Here is a 22,732-nt window from a genome sequence, read left to right on the forward strand (position 1 = left end):
CAGTCACTAAGAAGTTAAATCTGAACATCATGCTTAGAGATATTTTCAAAAGAGCAGACAGATTTTGACTAGAAAAAGTGGTGCTTTTTTAAGAAAAAAAGTTAATGCTAAGTAAGAAATTCAAGTATAGAGATTTTCCAATGAAGTTGAAATAAAAATTGTCATTTTAAAATTACTTACTCTGAACTCTTAGAATGTTAGGTGAGATGAGTTTGGTTTCACTGGATTCAGAACCATATTCTGAATCTAATGGATTCATGCTGTATAAAAATGCAAACCCCAGTGCCTTCACTGAGGGTGTTTATTTATTCATTGGGGTCAAACTGATCTCACTGAAGATAAATTTTCATAATGTCATTGAAGTTATTTTACATTTAAACCAGAGTGATAAGCATCAATAGTCACTGTTCTTGTTCCACCTGTCAAAGCAAGAGCCAAAGCAAGAGCTCCAATAGTGACTGTCAGTTTGGCTTCACACAGTCCTCTGCAAGCACCACCCTGCTGCAAACATAAATAGGCACTGGGCTCCACAAACTTCTAAAGCTACTGGGTGACATTACAAAACTCTTCATAAAATCATGTCCACTGCAGTGCTCTACCCAAGTTCAGATATTTATTTTCTAAATTTGCCAGAGGGAATAGCATAGTGGGTACACATGGCTGAAAATCAAGCTATTTAGCAACTACTTCTTGTAGTTTTCATTTACATATTTCTCTTTTTGTCTGACTGCAGGAATGCAAGATGCCTCAAAGAAGCTTACAGAGTCTCTCCATGAAGTGTACGAGCCAGACTGGTATGGACGTGAAGATGTGAAAATGATTGGAGAGGTAAGATGTATGGAAAGAGGGGAAAAGTATTTTGGATGCAAATGGATTAATCTGAGCTGTTGAGGAGAAATGTGCATACAAAATTGACCTTAATCCTTCATGTCATGTTAAATCCTGTTTTCTCAGCATATAAATTACAGATCTTGTGAAATGCAGCTCCTGCTGGCCAGATGCAGCACTTGCAGTGTCTGTTGTATGAACTAGCTGATAAAAGCTACCACAGAGATAACTCAGTGTGAGCAGAATTGGTCCTGACAGCATCTGACTGACAAGTTTGTACAAAGGTATCTTACATGCAATTTTATAGTCAGGATTCTCAGCTCAATAGAATGTTAAAAATTATCAAAGCCACTTATCCTTTTGTGCTGTGTAACAACTGTTGAGCCAGTCGTACTGCACAGGACATTTTATGAGACATTCACCTCTTACTGAGAAGAATATGGAATTCAAAGACAAATTAGAGTTCAGGACACTTTATTTTTACTTTTTACCTTACTCCAGTGATTAGAGAAGAATAGGCTTTTCTAGACAACACAGCAGGAATTTAACTTGAGGTGCTCTGAATTGCCTGCATAAAGAGCCTCAGTTCAGGGGGAAATCTGTCAGCAAATGTGATGGTGGTAACAAGAAAGTGCAAATGGTTGTCAATTAAGCTTTTAATCACCTGGCATTCAGTTTGCAAGGCCTTCTTGATAATACAGTTAACAGTAAACCTGAATACAAAGCAGTGTACAGATTGCTTTTCTTCTCTACAGATGCCTTCTCCTACACTTCCCTGCTGCAAAGGGTTTTGATTTTAAAAGCATCCAACTTCCAAACTGCCTAATTTAAGATACATATTTTTTTGTTTGATTGATTTAGGTTTTTTGTATTGTTTTATGTGCAATATTACAAAATCTCCTGAATTGTTTTGGTACATAATCCCAAAGGTAGATTTATGCATCAATTAGAGTGGTAAAAACTCACTTAGAACTTAACCTGGACACTTCTGTAAAGGATAATAAAAAGTGGTTTTATAAATATATTAATATCAAAAGAAGGACCAAGAAAAACTTCCATTCTTTATCAACATGGTGGGGAATACAGTTACCGAAGATGAGGAAAAGGCTGAGGTACTTAACACCTTCTTTGCCTCAATTGTCAACAATAAGACAGGTCATCCTCAGGGCAGATGGCCTCTAAAGCTAATAGACTGGGACAGGGAGCAGAACTGTAATTGGAAGCAGTTAGTGACCTGCTGAGCCACTTTGATGTTCGCAAGCCTGTGGGATCAGATGGGATCCATCCTGAGTGATGAGAGAGCTAGCAGAAGAGCTCACTAAGCTGCTTTTCATCATTTATCATCAGTCTTGGTTATTCAGGAGGTGCCAGATGACTGGAAGCTGACCAATGTAATACCCCTCCTGAAAGGAGGATCCAGGAAACTACAGATCTCTCAGCCTGACATCGATGCCTGGCACAGTTATGGAACAGATCATCTTGAGTGCAATTACACAGGACCTACAGGGATGGCCTGGGGATGATCCAGCCAGATGAATTTAGGAGATGCAGGTCCTGCCTAACCAACCTGATCTCCTTTTATGACCAGGCGACCCACCTGGTGGATGTGGGGAAGGCTTTCCATGTTGTCTACCTGGACTGAGCAAAGCCTTCAACACTGTCTCCATGGAATAATCCTGGAAAAGCTGACAGCCCATGGCTTGGACAGGTGCACTCTTTCCAGGTTCAAGAACTGGCTCGATGGCCAGGCCCAGAGAGTGGTGGTGAATAGTGCTATATCCAGCTGGTGGCCAGTCACTAGTGGTGGCCCCCAGGGATCTGTGTATGGGCCCAGTTCTGTTTAATATCTTTATTGATGATCTGGATGAGGGGAATTGAGTCTACTATTAGTAGTTTTGCAATGACACCAAGTTGGGTGCCAGTGTCAGTCTGCTGGAGGGCAGGAGAGCTCTGCAGGAGCAGCCTGGATGGGCTGGAACCATGGGCTGAATCCAATGATATGAGGTTTAACAAGACCAAGTGTGCCCACATGGCTAAGAAAGCCAATGGCATCCTGGCCTGTACCAGTAATAGTGTGGTCAGCAGGAGCAGGGAATGACTCTTCCCCTGTGCTCAGCACTGGTGAGGCCACAACTTGAGTACTGTGTCCAGAGAAGGGCAACAAGGCTGGTGAAGGGTCTGGAACAAAAGTCCTATGAGGGCCAGCTGAGGGAGCTTGGGTTGTTTAGCCTGGAGAAAAAGAGGCTCAGGGGAGATCTTTTCACTCTCTGCAACTGCCTGAAAGGAGGTTGTAGCCAAGTGGGGGTCAGTCTTTTCTCCCAGGAAACCAGCAACAGGACAAGAGGACACAGCCTTAAATTATGTCAGGGGAAGTTTAGGCTGGATATTAAGAAGAATTTTTGCACAGAAGGACTGATTTGGCATTGGAATCACCTGCTCAGGGAGGAGGTAGTGTTACCATCTCTGGAGGTGTTTAAGAAAAGACTGGATGTGGCACTTAGTGCCATGTTATAATTGATAAGGTTAGGTCATAGGTTAGACTTGATGATCTCAAAGATCTTTTCCAACCTAGTTGATTCTGTGATTCTGTAATTCTGTGAGCTCAGTAAAAAATAATTATGTATCTAGTTTATAAATTATCATTCCAAAAGGGATCCACTTATAAGACCTTATTCTGTATGGTAGGAAAGATGATGGCTTAAAGAATCCTTCAGCAATGTTGTTTGAGTCCATTAGCTTTTAGAATCTCCTTTATTTTAACTTGTTCAAAATATATATCAGCAAGATACAAAGGCAAACAAAGAAGAATGGCATGCTATGATCTAATGTTGTGATGCTTTGTAGACCACTGTGATTAAATGCTGTGATAATAAATTAGGTATTTCTTTTAAACATGTTTAATATATTCTAATCATTCATTAGGGACTCTGTTAGAGTAGGAAATGAATGAACTGAAAGCTGGCATTACACAGCATTTATAATCCACTGTATAGTAGGTTATGATAAAACAAACATTTTGGAATAGTTTTCTATTATGCAGGATGGCCATGTGTTTCATGGGGTCAGTGGTCGAAGACAGGGACAACACACACTCCAATGTCCAAGTGGCAATAGAGAGAGTTTACTATATAAACCCCTCTTTATAAAGGGGGTTTGAAAAACCTGGTCTGGATAGCTCATTGGTCTGATCTTCGATACTGCCCAGCTCCCAGACTACTGAGATGTCTGCAGCTTAGGATGGAATGTAATCAGTTGAGGTTCCTATCTGTCAACCACGGGCCAGTTTATGGAACTGGCTGGGTTTCTTATTTATAGCAAAATTAATTGCCCAGTACAAGCCAGCTTGTACTGTGACATAATGTGACAGTTTTCCAGACTCTGTGAGGATAACAGCCCTACAGAGCAGTGCTTACACCCATTAACCTCCCTCCTATCAAAGGGAAGGATGTTAAGTGATTTTTGAAATGTGCAAAGAAAGGGGGAATCAGGATGTTTAACATGTGCTAATGATTTGTTCAGTGGAGAATCCAGGACCTCAAGCACTATGTCTATGCAACAGGATTTGCTTCTAATAAGGAATCTTACCCATTGAATCCTTGTCACATGAGCTATGTGTTAATATGTTCATGAAAATCAAAAAACTACAGGGCGTTTCTCCTGGTGACTAGCCCAGAGCTCCAAAGGGGACTGGGGAAAAGCACTGTGCATTCAGGGCAGAGGAGGGTGGCCGGGGTGCAGATTTTGTTTATTTTGCCAGCTAATGTTGAGATGTTTCCTGTCATTCCAGCTCTCCAGCAGCACAAAGCAGAGTTCTTGTCTGCATCAGCCATTCTATTAAATGTACCTTAATGGCACAAAAAGAATGAAATTGAAAGATCTTTCCCTTTATTTTCTCTTCTATTTTTTTGTCGTACTTCCTTTCTCTGTAAGCAAGGATCACCATCAGGGAATATAGTTAGACACAAGAGCTATGCCAGGTACAGATTCTGTGTTACTGACCCTCAGGGACCTGAAACTAATTATTAAGTTTAATCTTAATTTGTTGTGAATTAAATTTGCAATGTCAAGGTATTCCTTTTCATTCACCTTATGTTTATGCTATGATTTATTTCCATAAAGAACATTTTAAAACTTCAGAAATATGAATCTTTGCCAGTTACATTTGTATTTCTCCTAAGTTTAGAGTGGTATTAAACTACTAAGTACATTTTTCTCCTTTCTGCCTTTTCAGAAATGTGATGAACTTTGGGAAGACTTCCATCAAAAACTGGTGGATGGGTCATTGTTAACGCTGGATACGTATCTAGGACAATTTCCTGATATAAAAGTAAAGTAATGATTTTCTACAAAGGACAAATTTTAAAGTTCTGTTGAGTTCCAAAATAAATTGAAAATGAGATTACAAACAAAAAAAATTTAAAAGGGTGGGAGGTGGAAGTCATGCTCTCCTGTAATGTACAAGATATTGTAAGTAAATTCCTGACATTAGGCAGGACTGATTTTCCAAGTGATCAAAAATATTTGTCATGCAATAGCACATGGAAGTAAATTAGTCTTTGTAGAGGCAACTTTTACGCTTTTTTCTACTGCTGTTTCTTTGGTATGAGATAATTTTAACCAATTTCAGTAAGGACACATTAAGCTCTTCATCTGTTAAAATGCCAGACAAATTACATGGAAAGCAGGCTTTCTGTTACTGGCTAGATGGATGCACCCGTATCTTTCTTTTACCTAAGCCATGTCTTTTAATTAGTTATAAAAAGATTTTGTAATACACATCACAAGAGAATGTTATACAGATTCTAGCCTCTGCCACATGCCCATCTAGTGCACAGTCCAGAGAAATGACTGATAAATGAAATGTGTGAGGATAAACAAGCACTATAGATGAGAGGAGATACATTTATATTTGAATATGACTGTATGGGCATAACTGGATTTTTCTGTGAGGGTTTATAACTGAGCAGGTAACACACAGTAATCCCCTTTGTAATTTACATCAAGAACTAAAGAAAAAATAATCTAAGAATACCAACATTAGTGATACACAGTCCTAAACTCATTTTTAAATCAAGCTGTGATTGTGCCGTCTCAGCATGTGGATTACATAGCTTTGGAAAATCTATATCAAAGTATATCTATATCTAATATCTATATCTGTATCTATATCTTGAACTCCAGTATTTTAGATAGGTGTCAGAACAACTATATAGAGAAGTATATAATAGCATATTTCCAACTCTAGAAAAAATGCATTAATTGCTGAATTTTCACACTATATATAAGGGGAAAAGATAGAGTTACCATGAGTTTAACAGGTTCACTGATTTTAGAGAATGTGACAAGTCTTATGTAACACTGATACCTCAATTCTAAAGACTGTAAGCCCTATACCCATGAAAACCCTTTCCAAACTATTTGTAAATTGATTCCTTATTTAAAATAATGTGATTAGATTGTAATTTTTACCATTTCCATGTTCCTCCTATATGATATAATAATTCAGATATGAACAATAGAGAAGGGAGAATAAAAATATGTCAAAAACTAAATTAACAACATATGTAAAATGGCTTTTTTGAAACTGCTCCTCATATTTCCTTTCATTTCTACCCCTGCACAGACTCGCATTGCAAAACGAAGCAGAAAGCTAGTGGACTACGACAGTGCAAGGCATCATCTAGAAGCCCTGCAGAGCTCGAAAAGAAAAGATGAGGGCAGAATCACCAAGGTAGCACAATCAGAAACATGCTGGAAGAAGACCTGGGGAGACTGGGTGGTATTTTTTTCTGTACAGAGAGAGAGCACAAAATTTCTCTTCATTTTACTCCCTTAGAAATAATGATATCTCTAAGCAAAAATGTGTATTGAGTACTTTGGTTCATGTGATAGTCAGGCTCAGCCTCTTTCACTAAGGAGTCCTCTTTGGGACCTAACTTGCTCTCTTGATGAGACTGAGGGGACAGCAAATCCTGTATTGGCCTCCATGGTGTAAGACTGAGTAACATCCTTTGTTAATAAAAAATGTAAAAGACCCACCAAGAAAAAAACACAAAAATTATTTTGATTCTGTTACGTCATAGTGATTTTAGAAGTCATCTGTTTCCTTTTGGTTTAGGCAGAAGAAGAATTTCAAAAAGCACAGAAAGTGTTTGAAGAGTTTAACACTGATTTGCAAGAAGAGTTGCCATCTCTGTGGTCACGGTAAGCCTAGAGAGATACTGTATGCAGGGCCTTAAATGGGGAGTAAGGAAAGGGAATCAGGGGATTTTAATGAGCTGACAGAAAATGAATTGCTGGATTCTTGAAGATTCCACCCATTACCTTTCTGAAACAATAAAAGGAAAAATGTATGCAAGTGCTCCAAAATATATGTAATATAAGTGTATTTATGCTTATTTTTTTCAATGTATGTTGGCACTTAAGATTCATTAGCATATCTTCATTCTGAAGTGCTAAAAGGTTTCCATTTACTGAGTAAATAATTATGCTAGAGCACAGAGTAGTCTGTGGTGATTTGGGTCTACTTATAGATAATTTTTTATTATAACTACACCAGAAGACACATACTATAGTTTTGCACTGGTGTTAAATGGTTGTGATGTTAAATGACTTGATGGCATAGGTCATTCAGTCAAGATGTGTAATCATGAATTGTGTTTATACAGAAAATGCAGACAATATGAATGGGAGAACAAGAGCAGTAGAAAAATAAGCATCTCATTAGTGTGTTATGCGTTATGTTCTTTAACAATTGACACATTTCACTGGAGTGAAAATAGGAAGTATCCTTTGTCTTCTCTGCCTTCCAAATTAAAGCCTGTTAAATTTCAGACCAACAGAGAATTTCCCTGCTGTGTTTCTGCCTATTTCAGTGTAAACCTTCTCAGCACTTACTTAGGCCCATTTGTTTTATGGGCCTGCTAAAAGCAAAACTGCATGTGAATGACTTAGAGTGAGGGCTCTTTTTACTTTAGTAAATTTTGTATAAAGACATGGTAGCTAGTCTCAGGGAAAGGTAGAATTTAATTTGAGCAATACGCATAATTTAGTAAGCAATTGCTTTCAGAGTCCTTTATTTTAGTTATTAAAATTCTTCAGGAAGAAAATTATCTATTGAGTTGACATTTTGCAGGCTTATTCTTATTCCAAAGACAATTGTTGTTAATCAAAGTTGGGAGAAATTATACATAGAAGTTTTAAATAGGAAAAAGAATAAAACAAAACCTAAGAAAACAGCTTCTACTTTTGAAATGGAGAAGTATGTAATAATTCACCCCAAGTAAGCAGATTCTTGACTACATGCACAGAAATGTCTAGTCTGTATTAAATTCTTTTCTTTTATATACATGTGCATGTGTTTCAGAGCTGAGCTTGGGATGCGTGGGCTGTTCTGAGCTGTATACACTCAAGGTGACCCAAGATGCAACTGCATCACCTTGATGCTGTGATAAAATTTGGGCACAGGGGCTCACAGTGCTGGAATGGTACCTTTCCCCTTTCAAGAAATGGTTGTGTGCTGTCTGTCAGGAGATGGAAGCCCAGAGCATCTTGCCTTCTCTGCGCTTGTGCTGTAGCTGAGACCATCCTTTTCCACTCTTCTTTAAAAAAAGCTGAAGACTTCTGATGTGGAGTAGTCTCAGTTTGGTTGACTGGATGGTGTGAAATACATATCTTAACACTAATGGAAATAATAATGAAAAATTAGTCTGAAATTTTGACATTTCATCATTTGCTTTGCTGAGAGTAATTGTCAAGAATGTTGTTTGTAGTCCAGAAAACAATTAATTAATCTGCCTTTGTGCCCCTCCCACACATACCTTTTATTCTCTTTTTCCTTTCTTTGTGCCATCCTTTGTAGACGAATTGGCTTCTATGTGAACACCTTCAAAAATGTATCCAGCCTTGAAGCCAAGTTTCACAAGGAAATAGCTTTAGTGAGTAAAACTGACTATCTTGTATAATGGATTATGCTGTGCATGATAGCTAAAAAATACCTTATAGTAAAAATCTAGCAGAGGCACACATGAGAATTTGCCATAGATCCAGATTTTTGCTACAATGATAATATTCATTCTACTTGCCATATTTGTTCTCTCCTTAAGGAAGGAGCAGCCCCTACAATTTTGGATTGCAGTGCATTACCAGTTGTAGCACTAAATTCACTTTCAATTTTGACAATCTAATGTTGCCTACTGTTGCTGTGTCAAATTGCTAAGCACCTCCTTGCTTTAATCAGTAGAAAAAAAAAAACCCATGTCAAACATTCCCTTCAAGTCTGCTTGTCAGCAATGCAATATTTTATCTGTGACTGTTAGGCAAATCAAGCAGTTGCACTGAGGATCTTCTGAATGTGTCTGGCTAAATAGTAGCATATAATCTATAGCAACTTTCAAATTGGAACCAAAATTTTTTTGAAAACTCACTTTACTGAAGCTCTGTGAAAATTTGGATTAGATTTTTCAGGATCTTATTGGCTGCCCATGTTGATTTAAACTTCAGATGACCTCCTTCATCAGAGCTCACATAGCAGTCTTATTTATAATCTTGTTCTCTAAAAAACAACTCATGTTTTTTAAGAACTGCTATTATCTTTGATTCTATGGATTTTGATGGGTTTCTGTTTAGGCTTTTTCTATGCATGGTACTGAGAATTTTTGGAAGGTTTTATACTGTAACAAAATTATCAAGTTATCATTTATCAAACCATATTTATCATTTTAATAATGCCTTTTTAATCATGACTGTAGTTGTTCACATAAACTCAGGCAACTGTTTTGTTTTCACAGTTATGTCACAAACTATATGAAGTGATGACAAAGCTGGGGGATCAGCATGCAGACAAGGCCTTCACCATTCAAGGGGCACCAAGGTGAATTTATTGCCTATTTAATGAATTGCATTGCTGTAGGCTTTGTAGGTTTCAGCATATGTAGTGATCACCTACACCGTGTGTAACACCTACACATGGTAACAGGCATTATTTGTTCAGGATGGTAAATGAAGGTACCCGGGATGAAGTTCTTCTCAACAGGAGTAAATATGCAAAGCTTTCTTCTTCACTGACTATTTTTCTAGAAAGTCCTTTCAAAAACAAAACCAAAACCAAACCAAACCAAACCAAAACAACAAAAAAAAAGAAGGCTGTTTCAATTTAGCCAAGTTCATTGTAGACTGTTACATCAATTTGCACCAATTAAGTGTACAGCTAATTTAATATTTAGGTTACAGCTATGTTGCTAACTCTCATAACTTGTTTAAAGCCTTGAAATATTGAGATATGGTTTTAGTTCCTATTATTAGGTGAGAATCCCAAATTTTGAATGTCAGCTTTTATCTCTTCTACTTACAGGGAAAAAGTAAAGATCTGAGGGTACATCATAAAAGCAAAAAAAAAAGGGCTGAAATAAAGAGAATGTCAAGCAAAATCTTGTTTTAAAGCACAAAACCAAAAGGAGTTTAAAATCAGATGGTGCTTTCTAAAGGTCAGTGGATGCCAGTACAGTATTTCTGTACTGGCAACAGAAATGTACTTTCTGCACTTTCAACAACTGTAGCCTTTCTGCCATAATTTTATTTCTAATACTGATGGTCATAAAAGGCTGAAATGTAAAACAGTGAGACTTACAAAGACACATTGATATTTAGAGTTAATATATAAAGCCTGAATTTCCATTTAATCCCAGCTAGTCAGAAGCAATCTGAAAACAACGTTATATAACTTTTCACATCCCACTCTAAGGGAAACCACGGGATTCTTTTTTATGGATTTCTTGGGCAAAAATCAAGCACAAACGTGGCAAATATTATATCTGAGAACTATTTACTGATAAGAAAGGATGTGTGTCCCTACTGGAGAGGGACAGAAAGTTAAGCAGAGAAGGGAAAAGAAAGACGGAGAGGGAGAAAGGAGGCCACGATCAGAACGTCACCAGCGGAACCTCGGCCTGCACCGGCGGCACCCACCGGCAGGTGGAGCCTGCGCTCCCTGCCGGGGCGAGGCTGCGCAGCTCTCGCGAGAGCGCGGCTCTGCTGGCCGCAGCCAGGGCGGTCCCGCGTGGCGGGGCGGCGGGACGCGCTGTGGCGGAGCGGCGGCAGGCTGCTGCGGGAAAGCGGCGAAGCTTAGAAGGGTAGATGGAACAGATGAGGACAGGGCAGAGAGTCAAGGAAGAAGCAGGGAGCAGGGGCCGACCGAGGCAAACTCTAGACGAGCCCCTCGGCTCAGAAACTGAGACAGCGGGGTAGCTGTACCGCGGTTGAATGCTTGTATGTGCTCGGGCTCCTCTCATAGTCCGCTCCTTGTGGGACGACCATTGGCTAGTCAGGGGAATTTGCGCTGGACAGCAGGGGTTTCCCCGCCTGCAGAGGGAGTCTCTTGCAGCCCAGTGGTGGAAGACTTGACTGCTCTATCAGCCGAAGTCTCCATTCTTTAAAGGGGTTGCCTGCTTAGGAACTGTGATGTCAGCGGTCTCTACCCCTTCATGTGTGCTAGCCACCTTCTGCACATCCTAGTGCTCAGACTGTGTAGAAATTTTCCACCCAATGTCAGAAAATAAGTTTATAACACAAAAGCCAGATAATGTTGAGGCATAAATAAAAATTAAATTGGTTCCTCAATAACTACTTGTAATTTGCTCTCAAGATGGAGGTAGATTAGCAACAATTAAGACTAACCAAACAACATAACGTCTGCCTCAAAAATATGGAAAATATTCCTCCATTTGTTTTAATCTCACTTTGGAAGACCAAAGAATGAAATCTGAAACTTCTGATGTAATGCAAAATTCAGAACTACTTTATAAGCACATCACTAGAATTTGTATTTTAGATTATTTCAGTGATAATCCATGCTTGCATACTACATATTGCCTTTGGAGCGGTTAACTTTGTCCCATTTAGGATGGACTCACAATCTGGACCATGATCCCCATAAAGGCTTTGTAAAATACTTTTATGCGATGTGAAATAATGTAGCATTGGAAGATTTCAAGCACATTTTGTAAGCAGCAGGTATTTTATCCACCTGTGTTTTTTAGACCACGTCCAATATGCACATGCTTGTTCCCACTGAATTATTCATTCCATCATTGGGAGAAAAACAATTATGCAACAAAATTATTTTTTCTGCAAATTACTAGATGTCATTTAATGTAGTGTGAACTTACTTAAGAAAGCTTTCTAAAAATCCATTTTTTTCAATTACTTTGTTACTGTCTTTTGCTTGTCCCGTTTGCAGAGCCTTGTGTGAAAATCTGGATAGATTTTGACTTCCCTTATTAGTGATCATACTCTAAAAGACTCCTAAGTGGATCTTCATGAGATAAAACAGCTTTCCATTTTAGATGCATGAGAAGTTGATACTAGACAAGTACAATATCTAATCTTTCTTTTAAAGAACTGCATAAAAAGAAACATCTTAAGAATTTGTGTGCTGCTCAGTACTCTGTCCTGAAAGCAAATATGTACCCTGGAACATAAATTTCTTAATGATTGCTTATTTTTTCTCTTTTAATATTTCCACAGAAAGAGGTGGTGAGTGTGAGCTAAGTTTGTCCTTCCAAAGAACAGTTTTTCTTGTGTTCGCATTAGGATCATGTTTATGCTGTGGTCTCAATCAGGTAGTGCTTCTGCTCTCCCTGAGGATGTGTAAGAGTCGCTTCTACTGAGTACTGTGGTTGTTGAGTACTGTAGTTCATAGCCTCCCTCACTGTAAGCTTTCAGCATATCTAGGTAGCTGAATATTTTCTCAGTGTTTGCACCAGGTCCTTTCATGGGAAGTGGAGATGCTTTCTACGACTTCATCAGATCTTTCTTAGTATCACCAGAGCTCTGTTGAAGTCACTAGACTGCTGCTTGTTTATAATTTTTGCGATTTGTCCTTCTAAATAGTTTTATCTTTATAATAATCTTGGCTGTCTTTTGTTTTATTGAAACCTTTCAATAAAAACAAAAAGTTGCTGAGCTTTTAAAATTAATTGCAGGATTCATTGTTATGCCTTCCTGTGGGTTTTTTTATCTTCAAAGTGTTCTGTTCTGAGAAGCATGTGAAATGAAGACAGTAAATCTATTTCACATTTTATAATGGTAATAAATTTATAAGTGAAGTGGTATTTCAAGTACAGAATCTGAAAAAATGCGGGTACTCTTGTTTTCTTCAAGTTATAATGAACAAATGTTCCAAAAATCAAGATCATTCAAAATTAAAACTTCCTTTGACATTGAATTTTAATTGTCTTTAATTGCAATTTTAGTTTTAGTCACTATATAATGGCTTCATTCATCTCCGGTGTATGCTCTCTTTTGTGGTCCCTGACATTACATCAGGAATGCAGTTCAACTGTTGCATCCAATTTTCAAGGTAATAAGTCAGCAAGATATATATGTTCTTGTCATTCCTTTGCTTCTGTCTAGTGATTCAGGTCCACTCCGCTTTGCAAAAACACCGTCACCACCAGAGGAGGTCTCTCCCCTACCTAGCCCTACTGCTAGTCCCAATCATATGCTGGCACCAGCATCTCCGGCACCAGCCCGACCTAAGTCACCTACACAGGTAAGGAGATATCTAGGAGATATTTGTTGTGCAGATAGCTGAGATAATGTACGTGGTGGATTTTTCATCTAGGCTGTGGTCTAGACTGAGTAGTGGCAGGGACGCTACTGGTTCTGTTGTAATCTGTTCTGTTAATCAGTTGTTCATCCCTGTGTCACAACATGAATAGAAAATGGGTTTTTTTATTAGGGGAATGAAGAAAATGTTAGGTGCTTGGTGAATTGGTAGGATTTGCAATGGCAAAGCAAAACACTTCTTAAAAAGTTGTGTTGTCTCTAACGTCCCATATACCAGCAATGACAGTTTGAAAAGCCTATTTCTAAAACCTCCTTGTGAATTTTTGTACATTATATATTTCTGCTCTTCATTCATCTTCAAATTTATGCTTACCTTGGGAAAAATTAGCCAGTGAGTATCACTGATCTGGCCAATCTCTAAAACAATGAAAAATAGCTGAAATACTGCTCTTCTAATTACTGATAGTTGAAGTCTTATTGGTTGTTTTAAACACTGATTGGGAAGTTTGACACTGTTGTAATCAATGGAGTAACTTCTATTCTCACTAGTATTGGTAAAACAAGAATTGGTTTCATTCATCAGTTCTATCTATAGCATGATTTGTATATGATACTTCATGTGCATATAAAAGACTTGTGTTGATTTGGAATTGGGATAGATTCTGTGCTAATTGCTGTTTCTATGCTGTCTGCACATCAGAAGAAAATTAATTTTGTGTCTAGTGAGCATGTTTATTTTCTCTGGTTTCCCAAAATGTGACAACTCTTGCCTGAGTGTGCACCTGGTAGGACTCAGCCGCACTGGTGCCAGTGGTGTTATATCACTATACCACCTGAGGATTTTTTTTGAGGATTTATTTTCTTGGGTTTTTGATAGATTTAAAAATTATCCAATATTATTTGGTATTATTCCAAGCAATTAGTTTGTCATAGTTATGTGAATCTCTGGAGAGCAGGAGGAATGTAGTGAACTAGGCACCTTTGAAGTGCTATAGGTCCCAGAGATGATATAGTCTTAGCATTAAGTACACCCTAAGGCTAGCAACAGGTGGGCAGTGACAAAATCCCAGAGCTAAGCACAAATGAACTCAAGAAGCCAAACAGCTGCAGAGGCATTGTTTCTGTGCAGTATCATCCTTCCAGCTATGGCCTGCATAGAAGACAGCATAGAAGACAGCATAGAAGAGCTGTCTTGCACTGTGTGCCTGTCGCAGCAGAAAAAAAAAAATAACCAAGAGTTGCTTTTATATCAAATCTGAAACCTTGCGTTTTAATGACTTTGAAACATAGGGTTGTTTTGTTCTTCCCATAATGTTCATTTCCAAGTACTTGGTGGTGAACAGCTAAACAGTTCCATTCAATACATGGCTTATTCGCATAAATATTTACTATGAAACAGCCAAAGTAAAAATCTAAGACAATTTGTTTAGGTCTAGCTTAAAGATTTTCTTTTATCCCTGAACTAGTCTGTGACATTTTTGCTGTCTGCCTAGCTGAGGAAAGGTCCACCGGTCCCACCACTGCCTAAACTCACACCCACAAAGGAGTTGCAACAGGAGAACATCATTAACTTATTTGATGACAACTTTGTCCCAGAAATCAATGTGACAACCCCATCACAGGTAAGCTTCAGTGAATTGTGTAGAGGTCCATCCATGTAATCACCCTAATTTCTCCAAGATACTGGGGGCTGATCTTGGGGAGGGAGGAGGAGGGCAAAAGTACAAGGCAGAGGCACAATTACCACTTTGTGTTATCATAAGTTACACATATGGTGTTTTGCCTTTGAATAGGTCACACATAATCACTCAAAAGGGCTAATACTGCCAACGTATTGAAAAAAAGAGCAATTTCCTGAGAGGTCTGACTGAAAATACTGTGATACAGTCATGTTTGAGATTTAAATGCATCCAGGTTGCATTACTAGCTGAGAGTTGATCTGAGATGCTTTTTTTTATGCTAAGCATCTCTAGTGGAACTTTACAGAAATCCTTCATTACTTCTGTTTCCGTCATCAAAATCCCTTCTGTTTCCTTCATTAAAAGTATTCCGTCTTTCTGTTGAGTGATTTTTAAAAAATTAAACTTCCTGGTTTTTACAGGTATAAAAGATTGCTTCAGCTGGATGATTCATTCACTTGGCTTTGCTCATAGAAACATTAGCTGCACAGCAGAGAGGGGTATCTTAGGTACCGTGTATGTTTATTTGGGGATTGGTCACTAAAGTTAAGATGAGTGTTCTCTTCATTTTGGTCTGAGGGGCATGGGTAACTTTTGCTATCAGTGATCAGTGCCCTGTGACTTCCAATACCTTATCTGGTCTATGGCCTTAAGTAATATTCCTGTTAATTTGATTCAGTCCTCAAAGGTAGCAACTTCATCCTCAAACTTTGGTGAAAGGAGACATCTTTTATATCTCCATCCAATTCTGATTATATGCCAGTAAATGCTGTTGTTTTATCAAGTTGTATGACTATATGAGTATTAGTGCCTCAAAAGCATATGTGATAAAATCTAAATACACTCAATGGAAGGCAGGAGGGAATGAGCCTAATGTTGGTTACTGGTGGGAGTGGTGGGTTTGACTTTTTGAAGTGTGAGACTGTAACACTGGCTTCATTGTATCAGACCAGTTGTCCATCATCACCAGTGATGCCAGAAGGCCAAAGAAAGAAGATAAATCCAGGCAAACAATGGTGGTACTCCTGACACCCTCTTCTGCTGGAGTCTCTTAGCTTCCATTCTTTTGCAGCTCTGGGGCTTCCTCAACATGATTCCTACCAATTTAGTAAGCCTCAGCAGACTATGCCACAAATTTATTTACTCTTTCAGCATGTGTACAGTTTTCACATTCACACTACCTGAAGCCAAGAAGGTCCCCAGCTGGACCCGGTGCCACGTGGAGCAGCACCACTTCTTTATTTTACATTTGCCTCCATCAGCTGTGCTGCCAACTTTTTTCCTGCCTCCCTGAAGAATCAGGGAGTAGCCAAACCCCTGTGCCTCTCACACTGGTATAGACATCACCCCTTCTCACATCACCCCTAGTACATCTTACAGACTGAAGAGTTCTAGGTCACTCTGTCATTCCTAACATGAGAGCTGAGGAGCTCTTTTGACCATGTTTGCAGGTGACACAGAGAGTTAAGGTGTTTTGTAGCATAATGGAAGCCATTAATTACCTAACTTTGAACATCTGTTTACCAATAGTAACAGTAATTTGAAATGTTTATACTCTTAAATGTTTTAATAATAGAAAGTCTTTGCTCATTTATTTTACTGTTATTGTCATCATCATTATTATTATTGTTATCACCTAGTTTTGCTGGGTTTATACATGCCATGTTGCAGTAGACTTGCCCATTCATACAAGCTCTCTCACTGTTTAACTGAACAACTAGCAGTAGGCAGTACTACTCTTGTTAGCAAGACCAAGATGCTTGCCTAGAATGTTTACAATTAATGATAATTAAATCTCAGCTATAGTTTCACACTAATTAGAATTTTATGTTGAAACACACTAAAAGTTTTTTCAGGTTAATTTATAGCAGAAAAGACCCATTGAACATGTATATGTGTATATATCTTTATAGTGACCTCAGAGGCCTTGGCTAATTTATTAATTGCAAACCAAAAATACGATTTAATAAGAGCATATTGTAGAATCATAAAATGGTTTTGGTTGAAAGAGACCTAAAGATCATCTAGTTCCATCATAAGAGTGAATAAGAGTGAATCTCATAAAACTTACACTAAAGCTCAGGAAAATCTTCAGAACTTCCTCCCCTTCTGGTGTGCACCACAGCTGGTAAATCTGTGGAGTGTTTTGGGTTTTTTTCTTGATCATTTTCATATTTTACTGCCCAGGAAAGCATTTAAAAGATAAATTTTTCAGAAGTTACATTTCTCTTCTAAAAGAATGAAGTACCTGAAGCTAAGAAAGAGGAATCGTTACTGGATTTGGACTTCGACCCCTTCAAGCCAGAAGCTGTGTCAACAGGAGTTAGTCATTCACCCATGTCTCAGGTAGTAAAAGCATATGAATGTAATATACTGTGTTTGGTAGAAAAGGGTTTGCCTCATATATTAATAAGAAGTATCTGAAAAACTTTGTCTTCCTGAGAAGCACAAGTCAGCCTTCTGTCTTCCACGTTGGTAACCACATACTTGATGATATACTGGGAGGAGAGGAAATTGTTAGGTGGTAAAATGAGATGTCTGCTGATGAGAATGGTTGCTGGTACCTTGGCCTTGACTTTAGCATGCTGTTACTTTCCATCAATAGAATAACTCTTAGTGTAAACATTATTCTCCAGTGCTTGTTTTTCTGACAACTTTTCAGACCTGACTTTGATTCTTCATATCTGGAAAGATATGAAGAAATATCTGCCCTAGAGGACCTAGGTCTCATGGAGTCAGCATGCAGTTGCTTTACTGTGATGGAGTCTCTGTATCAAGCAGTGGTATGATCTGAGTGGTTTTGCTATTAATCTACTTTAGACCTAACCTCAAGGAAAATTGGAGTATGGAATAGAGTGTTTTCTTGTAGAATGTTGTGTTATTGAAAGTATACATTCAATAGTAATATTTGTAATGGTGGTTTTTTGAAAAAAAAGAAAAGTAAAAATTTAAAAAAAAATTTAAAAGCTAATATATAAGTTGGTGATATTCATTGGCTTATGCTACAGGACATGCTATTTTAAAATCTAGAATTCACCCTCACTACCCAGAGGGCAGGTAGGAAAGTACAGAAGATCTCATGGCCAGCATGTCTGTATCCCTGTTTTGTACACAAAGAAGCAATGTTAATACACTGTTAGCAAAACCTATCATAAATCTGGCTTGTTCTGTGAGACGTGAGAAGACTTATCAGCTGTTCAGAAATGCAGGACTGTAAAGGAGTGAGAAGACAAAAAGCTTTAAGGCTGAGATGTCCTGATTCTCTGATGCTCTCTACCTCAGTTAATTAATTTCTTAGTCAGTGTGAAGCCCTAGTTATGTGATGAGATCTGGAGTGATCTCTGACAGGTGTGTGCTGTCAGAAAAAGGATGCACTGTCAACACTTGGAACATTAGCCGAATTTTCTCACTGGGATTTGCTACGAGAAGTGTTCCATTCTAGCAGAAGCTTTGTGCATTTTACTTGTTATGTTTTTTCTCCCTCTAAACAGAGAAAAGGAAGGGGAAGGCAAATGACATTCCACAGCATTCAGCAGTGACAGAAAAGGCTATGTGGGACTTCACTAATTACAGTTTCAGCTTGTTTTATAATAATGCTGATTAGAGCAGTGGGATCATTAAACACAAGATTTTATGACAGAACATATTTGTTCTGACATCATATTGTACAGATTGTAGAAAAGTTTATTACCTTAGTGAAAAACAGTTATTTTATATTCAACTGTACTATGAAATACAGAATATAATTTTGTGTAGAAAGTTTGTGCTTAAAAAGTTAAATAGTAACTTTTTATCTAGGGGCATAAGAAGAATTCACTGGGCACCTTTACTCACTCCTTTCACCTTTCTGCAGAACAAAGGCATATGAGAAAGAATGGCCCACATCTACAAGAGCTGTGTCAGAACACTGTGATTTTAGAAGGGAAGACAGCCCTGCAGTCTGGGTCTTGTTCTCACTGGAGTTGACAGGGTCATTACTATGGTATAGAGAGAATTAAACCTGTGGCTGCAGAGCCCTGTGCTTGCAGGAAGATTAAAAAGAGAGCTTTAAATGGTATTTCCATATGTGTATAGTTTTTCTTGTCATGCATATTTTCCATTCAGCAAACGGCTGAGGTAGAAGTGTGAAGACAGGAGTGGTCGTCTATGCATGATGCCTTGGAAGGCCTGGCATGACTTATTTGTTGTTTATTTAATTAATTACCTCCCTCCACTGCTCTGCCAGGGTGATCCAACCACAGTAGGTGAGCCCTGGTCTGTCCTTCCTTCAATTGCTTTTCTGTTTCTATGGCTGCATTAGAAGGGACCTTTCTAAACCTGTCTGGTTCTCTTCTCTTTTGATACAAACCAACAGAGTTCCATCTCATGTGGTGCGCTATAAATATTTGGCATGAAGTCTGCTGCTTTTCTTTCGTCTGTTTAGCACTTCTGTTGAGAGGTCACTAGCATTAATTAACAGACTGGACAAGAAAAAGAAAATATTGGTCAACTTTCTTATTTCCTTTCACAAATAGTATTGCCATTTCCCTTTCTGTGTCAGTGTTGTGAGGAAGCCCACTTATTCTCAGTGGATAGATGTGTCATTTTTAACTGGCTAGAAAACCCCAACTTTGTAAGGTCTTTAAAGCTGACACCTTGCAGAGGCTCATATACCTATTGAAAGTCAGTCCCCAGTTCCAAACCTGGCCATTATTCATGCACACAGCAATGTGAGTTTGCTGAAAAGAAACAACTACTTTGAATTGGGAAATATCACAATGCATTGCATACTTCCCATCCTTTGTAACCAAAAGTATTATGCAGATACCTACAGACACACACACATGGACATGTGCTAATATATAAAATAAGTATGTAATATAAGCATGCTTATAAATAAGTTCTCTCTTCTCATTTAATGAGCATTGTTGTGTAGCATGTTAGACATACAGTACAGGAATGGTATTTTTCTGACCAGCTCTTTCTTTCACTACTTTTTCCAGACATTGCCGTGGGATCTATGGACGGTAAGCCTGACATACATAATAGTATTTCTGTGCCTCTGATTTTGTAACTTAAATTCATATTTACAAATTTTTCACCAAAAGCCAAGATAAAGAATTCACAGACCATGAAAAAACTCTTTCAAGTATATGAAGCCACTGAGTATCTTTTAAAACTAACAACAATAAAAAATAATCTGTTGCTTAGCCTACAAAACCTAAATTTTGTCAGAAATCTAGGCTAAAAGATTCACAATCACTACAGCTAAGTGTGTTGCTTTTAATATGCCCAAAATACAGCTATTAGAAGGTAATTATGGATATAAGTCAGTTGTTTGAAATACCTGAAGGTGTCCATTAACCAAATAGACAACCATTTTCTCAAAACTAGGAGTTAAGACAGAATTTAGCTTGTCTTTGTGGACAATACAGTGAACTGGAGTTACTCACAAAAGAAACAGCTGCTACAGGAAACTGCACGAATCCTTCCTTCTTCCTCCTAGTGCCAAATCATATTAAATGATCTGCTGGAAGAAAACAACACATTTTTGTGAGCTTTCTTTTGACTTTTGACTATGTAATGGAGTTAGCTGGGTTGACTTGACATGGAGGCTGGTATGTTCATGTTTGACCTTTTGTAGCTTCAGCCAGCACAGAAATTTGTGAATGCTTGTAATGTATTCAGATTCACAGCACAGTTTTTTTCACATTCCACGTATGATGTACATTAAATGTCCTTATATTGAGTGAGGTTAAATAAAGCTCAATAAAAACAGTCATGTATGTAGGGTAGCCAAAATTTCAAGGCAGCAAATATCTGGACCACATGAAATAACCCAGTAATTTTGAGAATGTATTGCTCTAAATTTAGATTAGATAGCTTTATTAATGTCTTCTTTTTACACAGTTTTATTTATAGCTTTTTAATATTATGTATTTATTCTGTATTATCATTTTTTTATCTTTGCTCTATTTTTTTAAAATGCCAGTGTACTTCATAGCTAAACATCTGAAATAAGAATGTCAGTGACTCATAGGGGTAGGAGAGGTGATCAATATTCAACATACACTAAGAACTTTTTTTATTATGTAATTCAGAGGTTTGAAATTCACAGACCTTGAAGTAGTCTTGGGTGGAGTAGTAGGAAGGACCCACCACTCCTTCCCCATTCTGATTTGGTAACTGCAGCTGGTTAGAGAACTGCTAATTAACGAACTGCTACTCTATCAAAGTAAATTATGTTCTTCTTTTCTTTGTTTTATGTGTATGACTTCGTTCTATACAGACAAGCAGCGAATTGGTGCAGCCGGTAAGCAAACCACCCCCCAAAATCACAACCACTCTAGAGACTTCTTTAATTACTGCAGTGTAATACATAGTTTTCTGGTTTTGTGTGTCAGTGCTGCTCTTTTGCATTACAATTTATTGCCTTCAGATTGCAAATCACATAGCTTTTCCTAAAATTGCTTAATGTAGTCACTTCCTTTAGATTAAAATTGCTCTTGTAAAATATAAATGTTGTGTTTTCTCATCAAGTCCGCCTTTATCTTTTTCATCTTGTGTTTTTTCTTTGCTTTTCTGCCTGCTTAAAGCCTGATTCTTCAAAAAGTCTTTCCCTGTGTAACCTGATCATGGAGGAAACCCCAAACAGTGGGTCATCAGAAGATACTAACAGATCTCAAACTGATCTGGGTTCACTCAGCTGGGGCCTAGATGTTAGCACACCCACTGTCAGCCAGGAAATTACTGCAGGCAGTTCTTTGCTTTTCCCCAGGGCAGAGCAAACCTCAAGCGAATCTACTGGTACTCTGCCTGCTAATGTTTGGCCTGCAGTAGGTGAGCAGGAGGATGCTGCACCAGGGCCAGCTTCTGTAAGCGAAAACCAGAGGACTTCACTGGAGGACCAGTTGGATGCCAAAAGTGTCGTGTGGAAAGATGTGGTGACCAATCAGCCTTTAGAGAACGTAACCAATTTTGGGGCACCCATCCTGGGGACTGATAGCTTGTTGGATGAACCACTCCCATGTGATGTGCAAAAGGCAGAGGAAGAGCATGAGGAAGACGAGTGGGCAGGTGTCAAGCCAAGTGAAAAGGTAGAGACTGGAGCTAACTACAAGGAGGTAGAAGGTACAGAGAAACTGGAAGAGCAAGGTTGTGAAACCAAAGGAAACAGTGAGGCAGAATTTCATAACGGTTTAGCAAAATCAGATCTTGAAATTTTGGCCAGCACAGAAGTAGAAAATTTACATGAGTTTGAAGATAATTATGGGGATACTGGGAGAGCTAGTGATGCTAACCTAGAAGACTCTACAGAAGAAGAATTAAAACAGGTCAATGTCATTGAGGAGATGGATAGAGAAATACCATCGTTGAGCACAGGGCTGGAATGTGGGGACAAAATAGGGGCGTACGACTGTAAAACTATAGAAGGCACTGGCTCTGAACCTGAGAGAGTCCTTGGTATCTGGGATGAGGACCACGGAAATACATTAGAGGAGGCCTTAGATCAAACTGACAGTGGTACTGGACAGAGTACATTCATGGAGCATATAAACATGAGGGCACATGTTGACCTAGACCACACAGGCAAGTACCCTCCAGATACTGGAAGTGATCTATGTGATGCTGAATTATTCAGTGCAGAAGAGTCTGGTAAAGGAACTGAAGGTAACAGC

At 38.4% G+C, this 22,732-nt stretch overlaps 1 protein-coding gene across 3 annotated transcripts in view; it reads left to right on the forward strand.

The window, feature by feature from the left end:
- AMPH (amphiphysin) overlaps positions 1–22,732 on the forward strand; it is a 120,311-nt gene that overhangs the window by 74,957 nt on the left and 22,622 nt on the right. For all 3 annotated transcript variants that reach the window (XM_064420753.1, XM_064420743.1, XM_064420760.1), the window contains exons 4-14: positions 734–828; positions 5,060–5,155; positions 6,452–6,559; positions 6,947–7,032; positions 8,690–8,765; positions 9,618–9,700; positions 13,240–13,378; positions 14,889–15,017; positions 17,313–17,420; positions 20,057–20,080; positions 21,343–21,366. In XM_064420753.1, the coding sequence (XP_064276823.1) occupies positions 734–828; positions 5,060–5,155; positions 6,452–6,559; positions 6,947–7,032; positions 8,690–8,765; positions 9,618–9,700; positions 13,240–13,378; positions 14,889–15,017; positions 17,313–17,420; positions 20,057–20,080; positions 21,343–21,366 (968 nt within the window). The remainder of the gene's footprint in view (positions 1–733; positions 829–5,059; positions 5,156–6,451; positions 6,560–6,946; positions 7,033–8,689; positions 8,766–9,617; positions 9,701–13,239; positions 13,379–14,888; positions 15,018–17,312; positions 17,421–20,056; positions 20,081–21,342; positions 21,367–22,732) is intronic.

This window comes from Passer domesticus, chromosome 1, assembly GCF_036417665.1.
Source record: "Passer domesticus isolate bPasDom1 chromosome 1, bPasDom1.hap1, whole genome shotgun sequence".
NCBI classification, from domain to species: domain Eukaryota; kingdom Metazoa; phylum Chordata; class Aves; order Passeriformes; family Passeridae; genus Passer; species Passer domesticus.